Source organism: Oncorhynchus nerka, linkage group LG27 (assembly GCF_034236695.1).
Source record: "Oncorhynchus nerka isolate Pitt River linkage group LG27, Oner_Uvic_2.0, whole genome shotgun sequence".
NCBI lineage: Eukaryota > Metazoa > Chordata > Actinopteri > Salmoniformes > Salmonidae > Oncorhynchus > Oncorhynchus nerka.
This window is the reverse complement of record NC_088422.1, coordinates 64,079,446-64,092,023: the sequence shown is the minus strand read 5'-3', so window position 1 is coordinate 64,092,023 and position 12,578 is coordinate 64,079,446. Positions and strand designations below refer to the sequence as shown.

The 12,578-nt window shown below is 40.8% G+C and overlaps 1 protein-coding gene across 1 annotated transcript in view; it reads left to right on the top strand.

Moving 5' to 3' along the window:
- The window catches only part of cdh8 (cadherin 8), a 78,862-nt gene extending 70,053 nt beyond the window's left edge, over positions 1 to 8,809 (top strand). Inside the window, exons 8-11 of the mRNA XM_029638959.2 lie at positions 727 to 848; positions 1,468 to 1,585; positions 6,394 to 6,645; positions 6,767 to 8,809. Of these exons, the coding sequence (XP_029494819.2) occupies positions 727 to 848; positions 1,468 to 1,585; positions 6,394 to 6,645; positions 6,767 to 7,254 (980 nt within the window). The 3' untranslated portion in view covers positions 7,255 to 8,809. The remainder of the gene's footprint in view (positions 1 to 726; positions 849 to 1,467; positions 1,586 to 6,393; positions 6,646 to 6,766) is intronic.
- Positions 8,810 to 12,578: the final 3,769 nt, after the last annotated feature.

Genomic DNA, 12,578 nt, shown 5'->3' with positions numbered 1-12,578 from the left:
TTATCTCTGTTTCCCACTCTTTTTCTCCTCTCTTATGCTCACCTCTGGGCATTTTGTCCTGAAGCATTCTTAAAATGAAGTGTAGAATCCTCCACTTACTACAGTATTATGTGAGTGAGCTAAAGGGGTGCTTATATCACAACCATGTATCTCACAACCATATATCAAAAACATTTTCTGTTTTTTATGTGACAATATGCATCATGTACATCATTGTTTTGAATGTTAGCTATCAGTATGGTCTCACAAACATACAAATAAAGGAAAGGTGTCAACAGCCAGAGCGACATCTATTGCTCTATGGACCAAACTTAAATACAATAATTTATCTCAAAAGGGACTGTCAATTACAGGCGATGAATAATCCCAATAAAAATCAAATCTAATTAAATGGCCCTTTATTATCTTTTTAGACTTCTGCTGCCGTTGATTCATTAATATGCATTTTTTTAACCCTCATGCATAAAACATGAGCGTGTTCAGGGGATTTCAAAAGCACTTTGAATGTGATTCTTCTTTCCTCACCACTCCTGTTTTGCATTCTTGATATCAGCTAAAACTCAGATTGATGTGGCTTCTCATCTGTCTTTATCAGCCTAGGGAATTAAATTAAATAACAGAAAAAAAATGTATCTGGGTCATGAAATTTACCTGGGATTTAATTTCCCGCTGTACAGTATCCAATGTTATTGTATTCATTGTCTGATGTTGGGTTTTGTTTGTCAGGAAACCACAGCCAGATATCACGGGCTATCGTGGCCATCCGAGTGCTGGACATAAATGACAACGCCCCAGAGTTTGCGACGGAATACGAGGCTTTCCTCTGTGAAAATGGCAAACCTGGCCAGGTACGGGGCATTCATCAAGGCTGTCATTGTTGTCTCCCCCTGCATCTCCTCAGTAATGATCACCCATGGTGAATTATGGCCTATTTATTTCAATGGGAAAGTACAGAGGCAGGAGTGTGGCCTTTCTCTGAGACTCCTCCCCTGACACAACACACAGAGACTGAGGGAAAATGAGAGCAGTCAGCATTGATCAGAGTGAATCATAATTCAGAGTTGTCTTTCATGTCCTCCTCCAGATGGCACAATGGATCTCTTGCCAAATTCTGCACAAGTGCTTTGCATTCTCCTTCACATCAATCCTATTCATTCAGACAACTACAATAAAATAAAAAAACACCAATGACCAAGATAGCTGAATTTTCGTTTCTAATCAATCACAGACATACAGCTTGATAAGAACTATGATGGCAGATAAATAGATGAACCCAGGAACCAAAAGTGTGCCAGATGAGACAGCACCACATATAACAATTTCAAATTCCTGGAATGAATGGAGGATATTTTTCATTTTCTCTGAGCCAATGTCACGGTCAGGCTTTTTGTGATGGCAAAAATAAAGTAATGGATGACCTCTCACTCTAATGGCATTGGGCTCCTCTCTTTCTGTCTGTTTCCACAGGTGATACAGACGGTCAGTGCTGTCGACAAGGATGACCCAATACAGGGACACTACTTTGAATACCGCCTCATCCCAGAGATGCTAAACAATCCTAATTTCACGATAAAAAACAATGGAGGTAAGGACAGAACGTGAGAGAGAATGACAAAAAAATGTCTTCTATCCTGCGGCATATTAGTCCAATCGAAGATTAAATCTGGTTGGATTACCATACCCAGTAGTTAGCAGATGCGCAATAGCCTGGTCATCAGCTACTTTTACTCCCCAGTGGATTTTGAAAGAAAGTCAATTAGTTGAATCCAAATAGTCTTGCAGCTCAATGTAGGGTGACTTCCTGAGAGCTGTTGCCGCATGGCAGATGGCACTACATTTGTTTGCTAAATACGGTGATTGGTTTAGCAGGATTTCTGGTCTACTATCTCCCCCTCCCCTGCTCTTTTCCATTACTCTCACTGAAGAGCCCACGCTCATCCTGATGTTGTTGCATAATGTTTTCAAAGAGCTTGGGGCGAAGAATCTTCATCTGGTTCTGTCCGTCTGTTTTGATGCGAAAGCTGCAGGCAAGAGGAACTGCTGTGTCTAGTTGTTAGTAAAAGGAAAATATAGAATCAGGACATTAAATGCACCAGCCTCTTTATCTAAATGGAAACCTGCCACCATGGAAACAGGTGTATTAGGAGACAAATAGGATACGTTCCTGAATCTAGAGGAATTTGTCATGTAAAAACCATAGGCAACATCGAAGCAATATATTCACATCTAGATATCATTAAGATATGAATTAAACTGCTACAAACTAATCCAAATATATACTTATCGCTAACAGTAGAGACAGGTTTTTACAAATTTGACGTTCACATTTTCTCAGCAAAAATGGGATAGTTTAAGAAATCACTGTTCTTGTTAAAGTCAACACCTAGCTGTTATGAACTGTCAGTATTCGACATGAGAAATATAAGCACAGTACGTGTATGACTATTTCCATCTGCATACTGCAGGCAGAGCCACTCCAGCGAAGAGTAGTAGACCTTCTGAACCTGTGTGTGCTGGTTTGTTTGTGATGATGACTCTAATTGCAGTGAATGGGCTGTGGAGAGGATAGGGTTAGCCAGGGCTAGGGAACAGGGTCAGCCAGCTAGGATATGCTACTGCACACAAGCTGTTTAGGCTTTAACCTCATAGTCTTAAGTTAAAATACCTCTGAGAAACGTTCAGGTATATATTGTGATCAATGTAATACTGCTGTATTGATTGCACTAAAGATTGACACGATAGGAACCAGCATTTTACCAGATGCTCTTATCTAAAGCGACTTACAAAAGTGAGTGCAAACATAATTATATTTTTTTGTACTGGTCTCCTGTGGGAATTGAACCCAAAACCCTGGCGTTGTAAGTGAAATGCTCTACCAACAGACGTACGCTGAGTCTACAAAACAAGAAAGATTGACCAGGTGAAAACTATGATCCCTTATTGATGTCACCTGTTAAATCCACTTCAATCAGTGTCAATGAAGGGAAAGAGAGAGGTTAAATAAGGATTTTTAAGCCTTGAGACAATTGAGATGTGGACTGTGTGTATGTCCCATTCAGAAGGTGAATAGGGAAGACAAAAGATTGAAGTGCCTTTGAATGGGGTATGGCAGTAGATACCAGGTGTGTTTGAGTGTGTAAAGAACTGCCACGCTGCTGAGTTTTTTCATGCTCAATAGTTTCCTGTGTGTATCAAGAATGGTCCACCACCCAAAGGACATCCAGCCAACTTGACACGACTGTGGGATGCATTGGAGTCAACATGGACCAGCATCCCCGTGGAATGCTTTTGACATCTTGTAGTCCATACCCCGACACATTGAGGATGTTCTGAGGGCAAAGGGTGTGCAACTCAATATTAGGAAGGTATTCTTAATGTTTCCTACACTCTCTGTATAAATCAAATCAAATCCAATTTTATTTGTCACATACACATGGTTAGCAGATGTTAATGCGAGGGTAGCGAAATGCTTGTGCTTCTAGTTCCGACAATGCAGTGATAACCAACAAGTAATCTAACTAACAATTCCAAAACTACTGTCTTATACACAGTGTAAGGGGATAAGGAATATGTACATAAGGATATATGAATGAGTGATGGTACAGAGCAGCATACAGTAGATGGTATCGAGTACAGTATATACATATGAGATGAGTATGTAGACAAAGTAAACAAAGTGGCATAGTTAAAGTGGCTAGTGACATAAGGATGCAGTCGATGATCTAGAGTACAGTATATACGTATGCATATGAGATGAATAATGTAGGGTAAGTAACATTATATAAGGTAGCATTGTTTAAAGTGGCTAGTGATATATTTACATCATTTCCCATCAATTCCCATTATTAAAGTGGCTGGAGTTGGGTCAGTGTCAATGACAGTGTGTTGGCAGCAGCCACTCAATGTTAGTGGTGGCTGTTTAACAGTCTGATGGCCTTGAGATAGAAGCTGTTTTTCAGTCTCTCGGTACCAGCTTTGATGCACCTGTACTGACCTCGCCTTCTGGATGATAGCGGGGTGAACAGGCAGTGGTTCGGGTGGTTGATGTCCTTGATGATCTTTATGGCCTTCCTGTAACATCGGGTGGTGTAGGTGTCCTGGAGGGCAGGTAGTTTGCCCCCGGTGATGCGTTGTGCGGACCTCACTACCCTCTGGAGAGCCTTACGGTTGAGGGCGGAGCAGTTGCCGTACCAGGCGGTGATACAGCCCGCCAGGATGCTCTCGATTGTGCATCTGTAGAAGTTTGTGAGTGCTTTTGGTGACAAGCCGAATTTCTTCAGCCTCCTGAGGTTGAAGAGGCGCTGCTGCGCCTTCTTCACGACGCTGTCAGTGTGAGTGGACCAATTCAGTTTGTCTGTGATGTGTATGCCGAGGAACTTAAAACTTGCTACCCTCTCCACTACTGTTCCATCGATGTGGATAGGGGGTGTTCCTCTGCTGTTTCCTGAAGTCCACAATCATCTCCTTAGTTTTGTTGACGTTGAGTGTGAGGTTATTTTCCTGACACCACACTCCGAGGGCCCTCACCTCCTCCCTGTAGGCCGTCTCGTCGTTGTTGGTAATCAAGCCTACCACTGTTGTGTCGTCCGCAAACTTGATGATTGAGTTGGAGGCGTGCGTGGCCACGCAGTCGTGGGTGAACAGGGAGTACAGGAGAGGGCTCAGAACGCACCCTTGTGGGGCCCCCGTGTTGAGGATCAGCGGGGAGGAGATGTTGTTGCCTACCCTCACCACCTGGGGGCGGCCCGTCAGGAAGTCCAGTACCCAGTTGCACAGGGCGGGGTCGAGACCCAGGGTCTTGAGCTTGATGACAAGTTTGGAGGGTACTACGGTGTTAAATGCTGAGCTGTAGTCGATGAACAGCATTCTCACATAGGTATTCCTTTTGTCCAGGTGGGTTAGGGCAGTGTGCAGTGTGGTTGCGATTGCATCGTCTGTGGACCTATTTGGGCGGTAAGCAAATTGGAGTGGGTCTAGGGTGTCAGGTAGGGTGGAGGTAATATGGTCCTTGACTAGTCTCTCAAAGCACTTCATGATGACGGAAGTGAGTGCTACGGGGCGGTAGTCGTTTAGCTCAGTTACCTTAGCTTTCTTGGGAACAGGAACAATGGTGGCCCTCTTGAAGCATGTGGGAACAGCAGACTGGTATAGGGATTGATTGAATATGTCCGTAAACACACCGGCCAGCTGGTCTGCGCATGCTCTGAGGGCGCGGCTGGGGATGCCGTCTGGGCCTGCAGCCTTGCGAGGGTTAACACGTTTAAATGTCTTACTCACCTCGGCTGCAGTGAAGGAGAGACCGCATGTTTTCGTTGCAGGCCGTGTCAGTGGCACTGTATTGTCCTCAAAGCGGGCAAAAAAGTTATTTAGTCTGCCTGGGAGCAAGACATCCTGGTCCGTGACTGGGCTGGTTTTCTTCTTGTAGTCCGTGATTGACTGTAGACCCTGCCACATGCCTCTTGTGTCTGAGCCATTGAATTGAGATTCCACTTTGTCTCTGTACTGACGCTTAGCTTGTTTAATAGCCTTGCGGAGGGAATAGCTGCATTGTTTATATTCGGACATGTTACCAGACACCTTGCCCTGATTAAAAGCAGTGGTTCGCGCTACTGACTTACTGTATACTGGACTACTGTTGACCAGAGCCACATAGGGTTCAGCACATGTTGAATCAATATTATAATTTTTTTCACACTTTTGGTATGAAGATGCTACAATGTGATGGACAACATGTTTCCTTTAGGCTTTATTGCTAATGTTTCACGTTTCTCTGCCATGCATGCTCAGACAGAGGGTAGACAATTGAACTTACCTTATTCATTTCCCATGTGAAGTGTTCTAAAAACACGTTTTCATTTGATCACGTGATCTCATGTGAAGTTATTGTGATAACATGTGACAAGAAACATATTTTCTACTACACCGGCTTGAGTAGACTCTAACAGGAATAAAAGTGTTTGACAATATGTGTGTGAGTGGATATGATTAGCTAGATAATGAACACAGAGCTCACAGAAGTGTCATCAAAGAGCCCCTGGCACCGCTCAGCGTTGCCTTGTACCATCTTCTAAGTCAGTGTCACACTCACGTCGCTTCATTTCCACATCTTAGTAAGGGTATGACAAAATAGGGTTCAATCTCTTACAGAGTTCTGCTATTGGAATATGTTGAGGAGGAAGGTGACTGAAAGCCATCAACAGAATATAAATCTGAGACCACAAACCACTTGGCAGCCAGTGCAACTGCTGGTTTTCTAGTGTCATCACCTCAACCTCATTTCATTTTTTCTTTTTTTACTGGATTGCAAAATATTTTGGTTTGTCACTACGAAAAAACATGGTCTTACACAGCAGAAGCTAGTTTTTTTTTTACAACTACTTTCTCTCTCCACAGACAACTCAATCAGCATTTTAGCCAAGCATGACACCTTCCGGCGCCAGAAACAGGAGATGTATTTCCTGCCCATAATTGTGACTGACAATGGAAATCCTCCAATGAGCAGCACTAACACGTTGACCATCCGGGTGTGTGGATGCAGCAGGGAGGGAATAGTCCAGTCATGCAACGTGGAGGCCTATGTCCTACCCATTGGCCTCAGCATGGGAGCTTTGATTGCCATTCTGGCCTGCATAATACTACTTTTAGGTAAGATAATACTGATACTTAATGCAATTGGATTACATCTGAAAAATAGACACGTAACAAAAATCTACAAACATTGTCTCTGTGAGAGCACATGACTTTGACATGTCCTCTTTTTCGGCAGTTATAGTGGTGCTGTTTGTGACGCTGAGAAGACACAAGAACAAGCCACTTATCATCAAAGATGACGAAGATGTGAGGGAGAACATCATCCGGTATGACGATGAGGGGGGTGGAGAAGAAGACACTGAGGCCTTCGACATTGCCACACTGCAGAACCCTGATGGAATCAATGGCTACCTGCCCCGCAAGGATATCAAGCCAGACCTGCAGTTCATGCCAAGGCAGAGTGGTGGCCCTAACGGTGTGGACGTGGATGAGTTCATCAATGTCAGACTCCACGAGGCGGACAACGACCCCACAGCCCCTCCCTACGACTCAATTCAGATCTATGGCTATGAGGGCCGGGGCTCCATTGCTGGGTCTCTGAGCTCCCTCGAGACTGCGTCCTCAGACTCAGACCAGAACTATGACTACCTCAGAGAGTGGGGTCCGCGTTTCAGAAGACTTGGGGAGCTCTACTCAGTGGGTGAAAGTGATAAGGAGACTTGACCTTTGATCAGCAGATACCCTTTGATTTTGTCCACATACTTGTGTATTATGCTAGGGTTTGCCGGCTTTTAGAAACAGCTGTTTAAAAAAGGGGGCCACCTTTTGTACTCTTAGAGTGAAGTATAGCGTTCATCATCTATCACGTTAAGCGCTTTGTATTGTTGAGCCAAACTTAACAGTGTCAATATATTAGGAGGTCTAGGATTCTTGTGGAGTGTAATTTAGATTCCGTTGTGGAGTGTCTAGCAGTATTTTGGGTATTTGTCATTCTCTGTGACTGGCAGAAGCATAAAGACCTGGATTCTTGGTAGTTGCCTGATGAAAGAATAGAGGGATTGTGTGACGTTCTACAGCCTTCTTGGACAACATGGAGATTCAACCACAGAACAATTGTACTACTGAGTGGCCCTCATCTCAGATCTCTACCCACCACCCAGATAATCAGAGATAAAATAGGAAACTAAAAGAAAAAGCAATATTTGGTCTACAATACAATGTTGAATGTATGTATGATTTGAAAAAGCAAAATGAGAACCACTACAATATTGGCTTTAAAATGAATTTGTTTAGATATCATTTGATACCAGGTGGCCACATTTATAAACTGTCTGAGCCAGACAGCTTGCTTTATACAACTATTTGTATTTACACGCTCCAAGTGTGGTTTGCAAATATTATTAGCCTATAAAAGACTAAAGTGAAAGACAAAAAAAGAGAAATGTAGAAACTTTGAGGCCTTCTTTTTACAGAAGCAAGCATTAAATGCAATTGTATTCAAATGTTTTTCGAAAATGATCGTCTTGATTCTTCATTATCGTTGTATGATTCGTTTTTTATATATCTGTTCTTATTTGCGTTTGTTTCTGTGCTTCAGGTTATAAGTGAGTGAGAGTTTAGAATGATCCCTTTTCTCAACTGTTCTTTCCACCGCTGAAGCTATTTCATCACAGCTGAACTTGTTGTTTAGATATTGCTGTTAATAAAGTATACAGAGAACAGGAATTACTGAAAAGTAAAAGATTGGATGGAAAGGGAACTTTTACCCATACAAAATGTATACTGTTTATCATTATTCTGTATACAGAGTTACCAGTGACCATTTAAGCACAATAGCTGGGATAATTTAATTGATGTGAATATTCGACCCCTCAATTTTCAATTTCATTTAGGAACCACTGGTAACAAAACCCATAAAAATAAAATACAGGCTCTTGCATATTGTGCTACACTGTATATTATTAGACAAAAAATACATGTACATAGTTACTGATAATATCCGTAGCTTTCATTGAGGTGGTAGGTTTTGTCTATGCACGTTAGCTCTTGCACATGAGAATCTAAAATGGCACTACAGCTGCGTGCATACTCAATTTGTACTGATACAGTATATGGCAGTTCTCAGTAGACTTAACAATATATATGAAATAGTGTTACATGCAGATCATATTTTCTACTGTGCTTTAATGCTTATAAATGTGTATGTTTAATTATTCACTCCCTGTAATGTAATCTAAGATACCCTGTATTGTTTCCTACTTTGTGAAATATATTTTTATAAATATTGCTGAATGAGTTTGCCTTTCTTTAGTAGCTAAAATGTTTGGAATAAGAGAGATTTGCATAGTTCCTACTTGAATTGTCTATGTAAGTACCTATATCAACATGTCACATGTCTTATAATTAGAAACAATTTATTTGGTAGTTGATGCAATGAATGGTTTTGAAACCTACAGTCAGGGAAATGATTGGAACCCTTGATAAAGATGAGTCCAGAAGCCCCGAAACCCTTAGTATCTTGTTCAAGCAAGTTAGTATCTCACTGGAATGACTAAATTGTTATTGTCTAATTAGGCCCCATTTGTGACTGACCGGCTCAAATCGGTCTTACGTAGCAAAATTTGAAATTGTGTTTTATACATTGGATAATGTAGAGACTCAGAGCAACAAAATGGTATATCATACACTGTATTTGAGGAACAATGGGCAAGTAATTCTGCTTTGACCGTGCTTTTACACCTGCATTGTTTGCTGTTTGGGGTTTTAGGCTGGGTTTCTGTACAGCACTTTGAGATATCAGCTGATGTACGAAGGGCTATATAAATACATTTGATTTTATTTGATTTTATTTGAAAGTTGATAAACTTGTAAACTCATTTTTCAGAAAATGGCCGTTGAATGTTTTGGTACTGTATCTACTGGAGAGCTCTCATTTGTCTACACTTATTCATTATTGTTCACACCCTCTTAAATCAGCCCAATCCATCTCTTTAAGGATTCACATATAACCAAGATCATGTGCTAAACAGTGAGTAGTGTAGTAAAGATGAAGACTAAAAGTGGTAAAAGTAGTAGCCTACAATAAGGAAAAAATTTAGGTAAACAGAAAGTGTCCAGATACAAATATTGTTTAAATGTTAGATGCCACTTACCCAGACACACTTGTCTAAAATGATGGGTCATGTGAAAGGAATGCTGTAACCCCCAGCCACATGTATGGGTCTCTGCAGAAGATGAAAATGATACAGCCATATGGTTACTTGCATAGTAGAAATAGAAATAGATAGTGTCAATATAAATAAAATAATACACAGTATGTACAAGAACAATAACAATATCGATGATAGATATACACTGAAAAAATGTATGTCCTTAATTAATCAGTATAAAGGAGGAAATGTTGCTCACTTGTTGAGAAAAATCAAAGCTATAATGCATCCTGATGTCTTTGCTTGCTAGTTCAGTAGGGGCCCCAGAGACAACTGCAGGTCTTCACAGGTGGTCTTGCAGTCAGCAACCATCTTCCGGTAGACAGACCGCTCACTCTGAACAAGCAGGAGATGCTGCTCTTGCTTCTTCAGCTTGGCTGACTTAACAGCTTCTGGCAGAATGGCAGATCTGAAGACCTGATAGTTGTTCCTCTGGCACTGCTAGCACAGGTCTGTCCTGGGCTTAGTGCTTGAGATGTGGGGCAGCAATTTTCCCCACAGATTCCTGAAGGAAGACAGGAACTACACATACCTCTGGAAACTACAGAAATAATGGGACATCAATAAAAGTAGTGCCAATCATGATGTAGGTCACTTAAATAATCAAAATGTGTTGTTTATGCTTTACATACCAAGTGTTGTCATTGATTCCTTGTAGAGGCACCACACTGCTGCTTTTGACACGTGGGATGGCAGCAGCTTTCCACCAAAGTGTTTATGTACTGGGTGTTGTCCTGGTAACACTATTTCATTATCCTCTGCATAGTTGTTGATGAAGATAACCACTTTCTGCAAGTCCTCATGCTTCAGGTGTAACCTGTGCTTGCTTGGGCCAGCTCATTTTGATGGGAGGCATTAGACCATTCTTCTTGTGTCATGAACTGGCTAGCAATCCGTAACAAAGAGGGAGACAACGTGGAGATCAAGGAATAAATATATTTATTTAAAAAAGTAAACTATATACAATTAAAACATCTTAGGGCTAGGCCCCTTTTTTCTCCACTTCCTGTCTGAATGACGTGCCCAAAGTAAACTGCCTGTAGCTCAGGCCCTGAAGCCAGGATATGCATATAATTGGAACCATTGGAAAGAAAACACGTTGAAGAAATGTTAAAATAATGTAGGAGAATATAACACAAATGATATGGTAGGATAATATCTGAAGAAAAACCAACCAATTGTTTTTTTTGGAGAAGCCATACTCTTAGAAATGCAAGAGTAAGGTCATATTGAAAATGAGCTCTCTGGATGCCATTCCTATGGCTTCCCACGGGGTGTCAGCAATCTATGTTAACTTCTACCAATCCCTGTAGCGGGATAATTTTTGTCTGCAACCGCTGAATAGCATAGCATAGCAACAGTCAAATAATATTACTAGAAAATATTCATATTCATGAAATCACAAGTGCAATATTTTGAAACATAGCTTAGCCTTTTGTTAATCACCCTGTCGTCTCAGGTTTTGAAATTATGCTTTACAGCGAAAGCAATCCAAGCGTTTGTGTAATTTTATCGATAGCCTAGCATAGCATTATGTACACTTAGCATCAGGACGCTTGGTTACGAAAATCAGAAAAGCAATCAATTAACCGTTTACCTTTGATAATCTTCGGATGTTTTCACTCACGAGACTCTCAGTTACACAGCAAATGTTCCTTTTGTTCCATAAAGATGATTTTTACACCCAAAATACTGACGTTTGTTTGTCGCGTTATGTTCAGAAATCCACAGGAAAGAGCGGTCACGACAACGCAGACGGAAATTCCAAACAGTCTTCATAATGTCCACAGAAACATGTCAAACGTTTTTTATAATCATTCCTCAGGTAGTTGTTTAAATATATATTCGATAATATATCAACCGACTGTGTAGCTTTTTCCATAACAGCAGGAGGAACAATGGCCGCTTCACTCAATTGCGCACCATCTCACTCTGAGAGTCCCCACCTCTCCACTTACGCAATATAATCCTTCACGCTAATTTTTCAAAATAAAAGCCTGAATATATGTCTAAAGACTGTTGACACCTTAGGGAATCCACAGAAAAAGGAATCTGGTTGATGTCCCTTTAAATGGAGGACAGGTACGCATAGGAACACAGAGGTTTAAAAATAAGAGGCTCTTTCTGATTGGATTATCCTCAGGCTTTCGCCTGCAATATCAGTTCTGTTATACCCACAGACAATATTTGGACAGTTTTGGAAACTTTAGAGTGTTTTCTATCCTAATCTGTCAATTATATGCATATTCTAGCATCTGGTCATGAGAAATAGGCCGTTTACTTTGGGAACATTATTTTTCCAAACATAAAAATAGTGCCCCCTAGCTTCAAGAGGTTAAACAAATATGTTTTTCAATTAGACGGAACAGATGTTCTTTATGTATACCCTCTCACCACTCATTTCTCTTCAAAGAGAGTGAACCCAACAACATTCCGTCTCGGAAAGTTACCTACTCATGTAAAAAGGTTTCTCATGGAATGAATAGGCCTTGATTAAATTAATTAAATTGAATTCCATTGTATAACTGTGTGTTATATAGTAATAATAGTCTGTCCCTCATTGTGTTAACAAACAAAAGAAAGGCTTAGAGGCATTGCAATTTTTCCTTTTTTACTCACATCTTCTTAAACAGATAGATTTATTTTGAGAATCAGCTTCTCTCGTGGTTAATCCTGCTGAAAGATTAGAGTTCAATCTTATCTGATATTGTAACGACTCTTCATGAATAACAAAATAACTTGATCTTGTCGATTACTGACTGTGCTTGAATTAATTTCTATATTGTTACACAGAAAGAGAGTGGGGGGATCATTTATTCCTGTCTTTATTTATTTGAA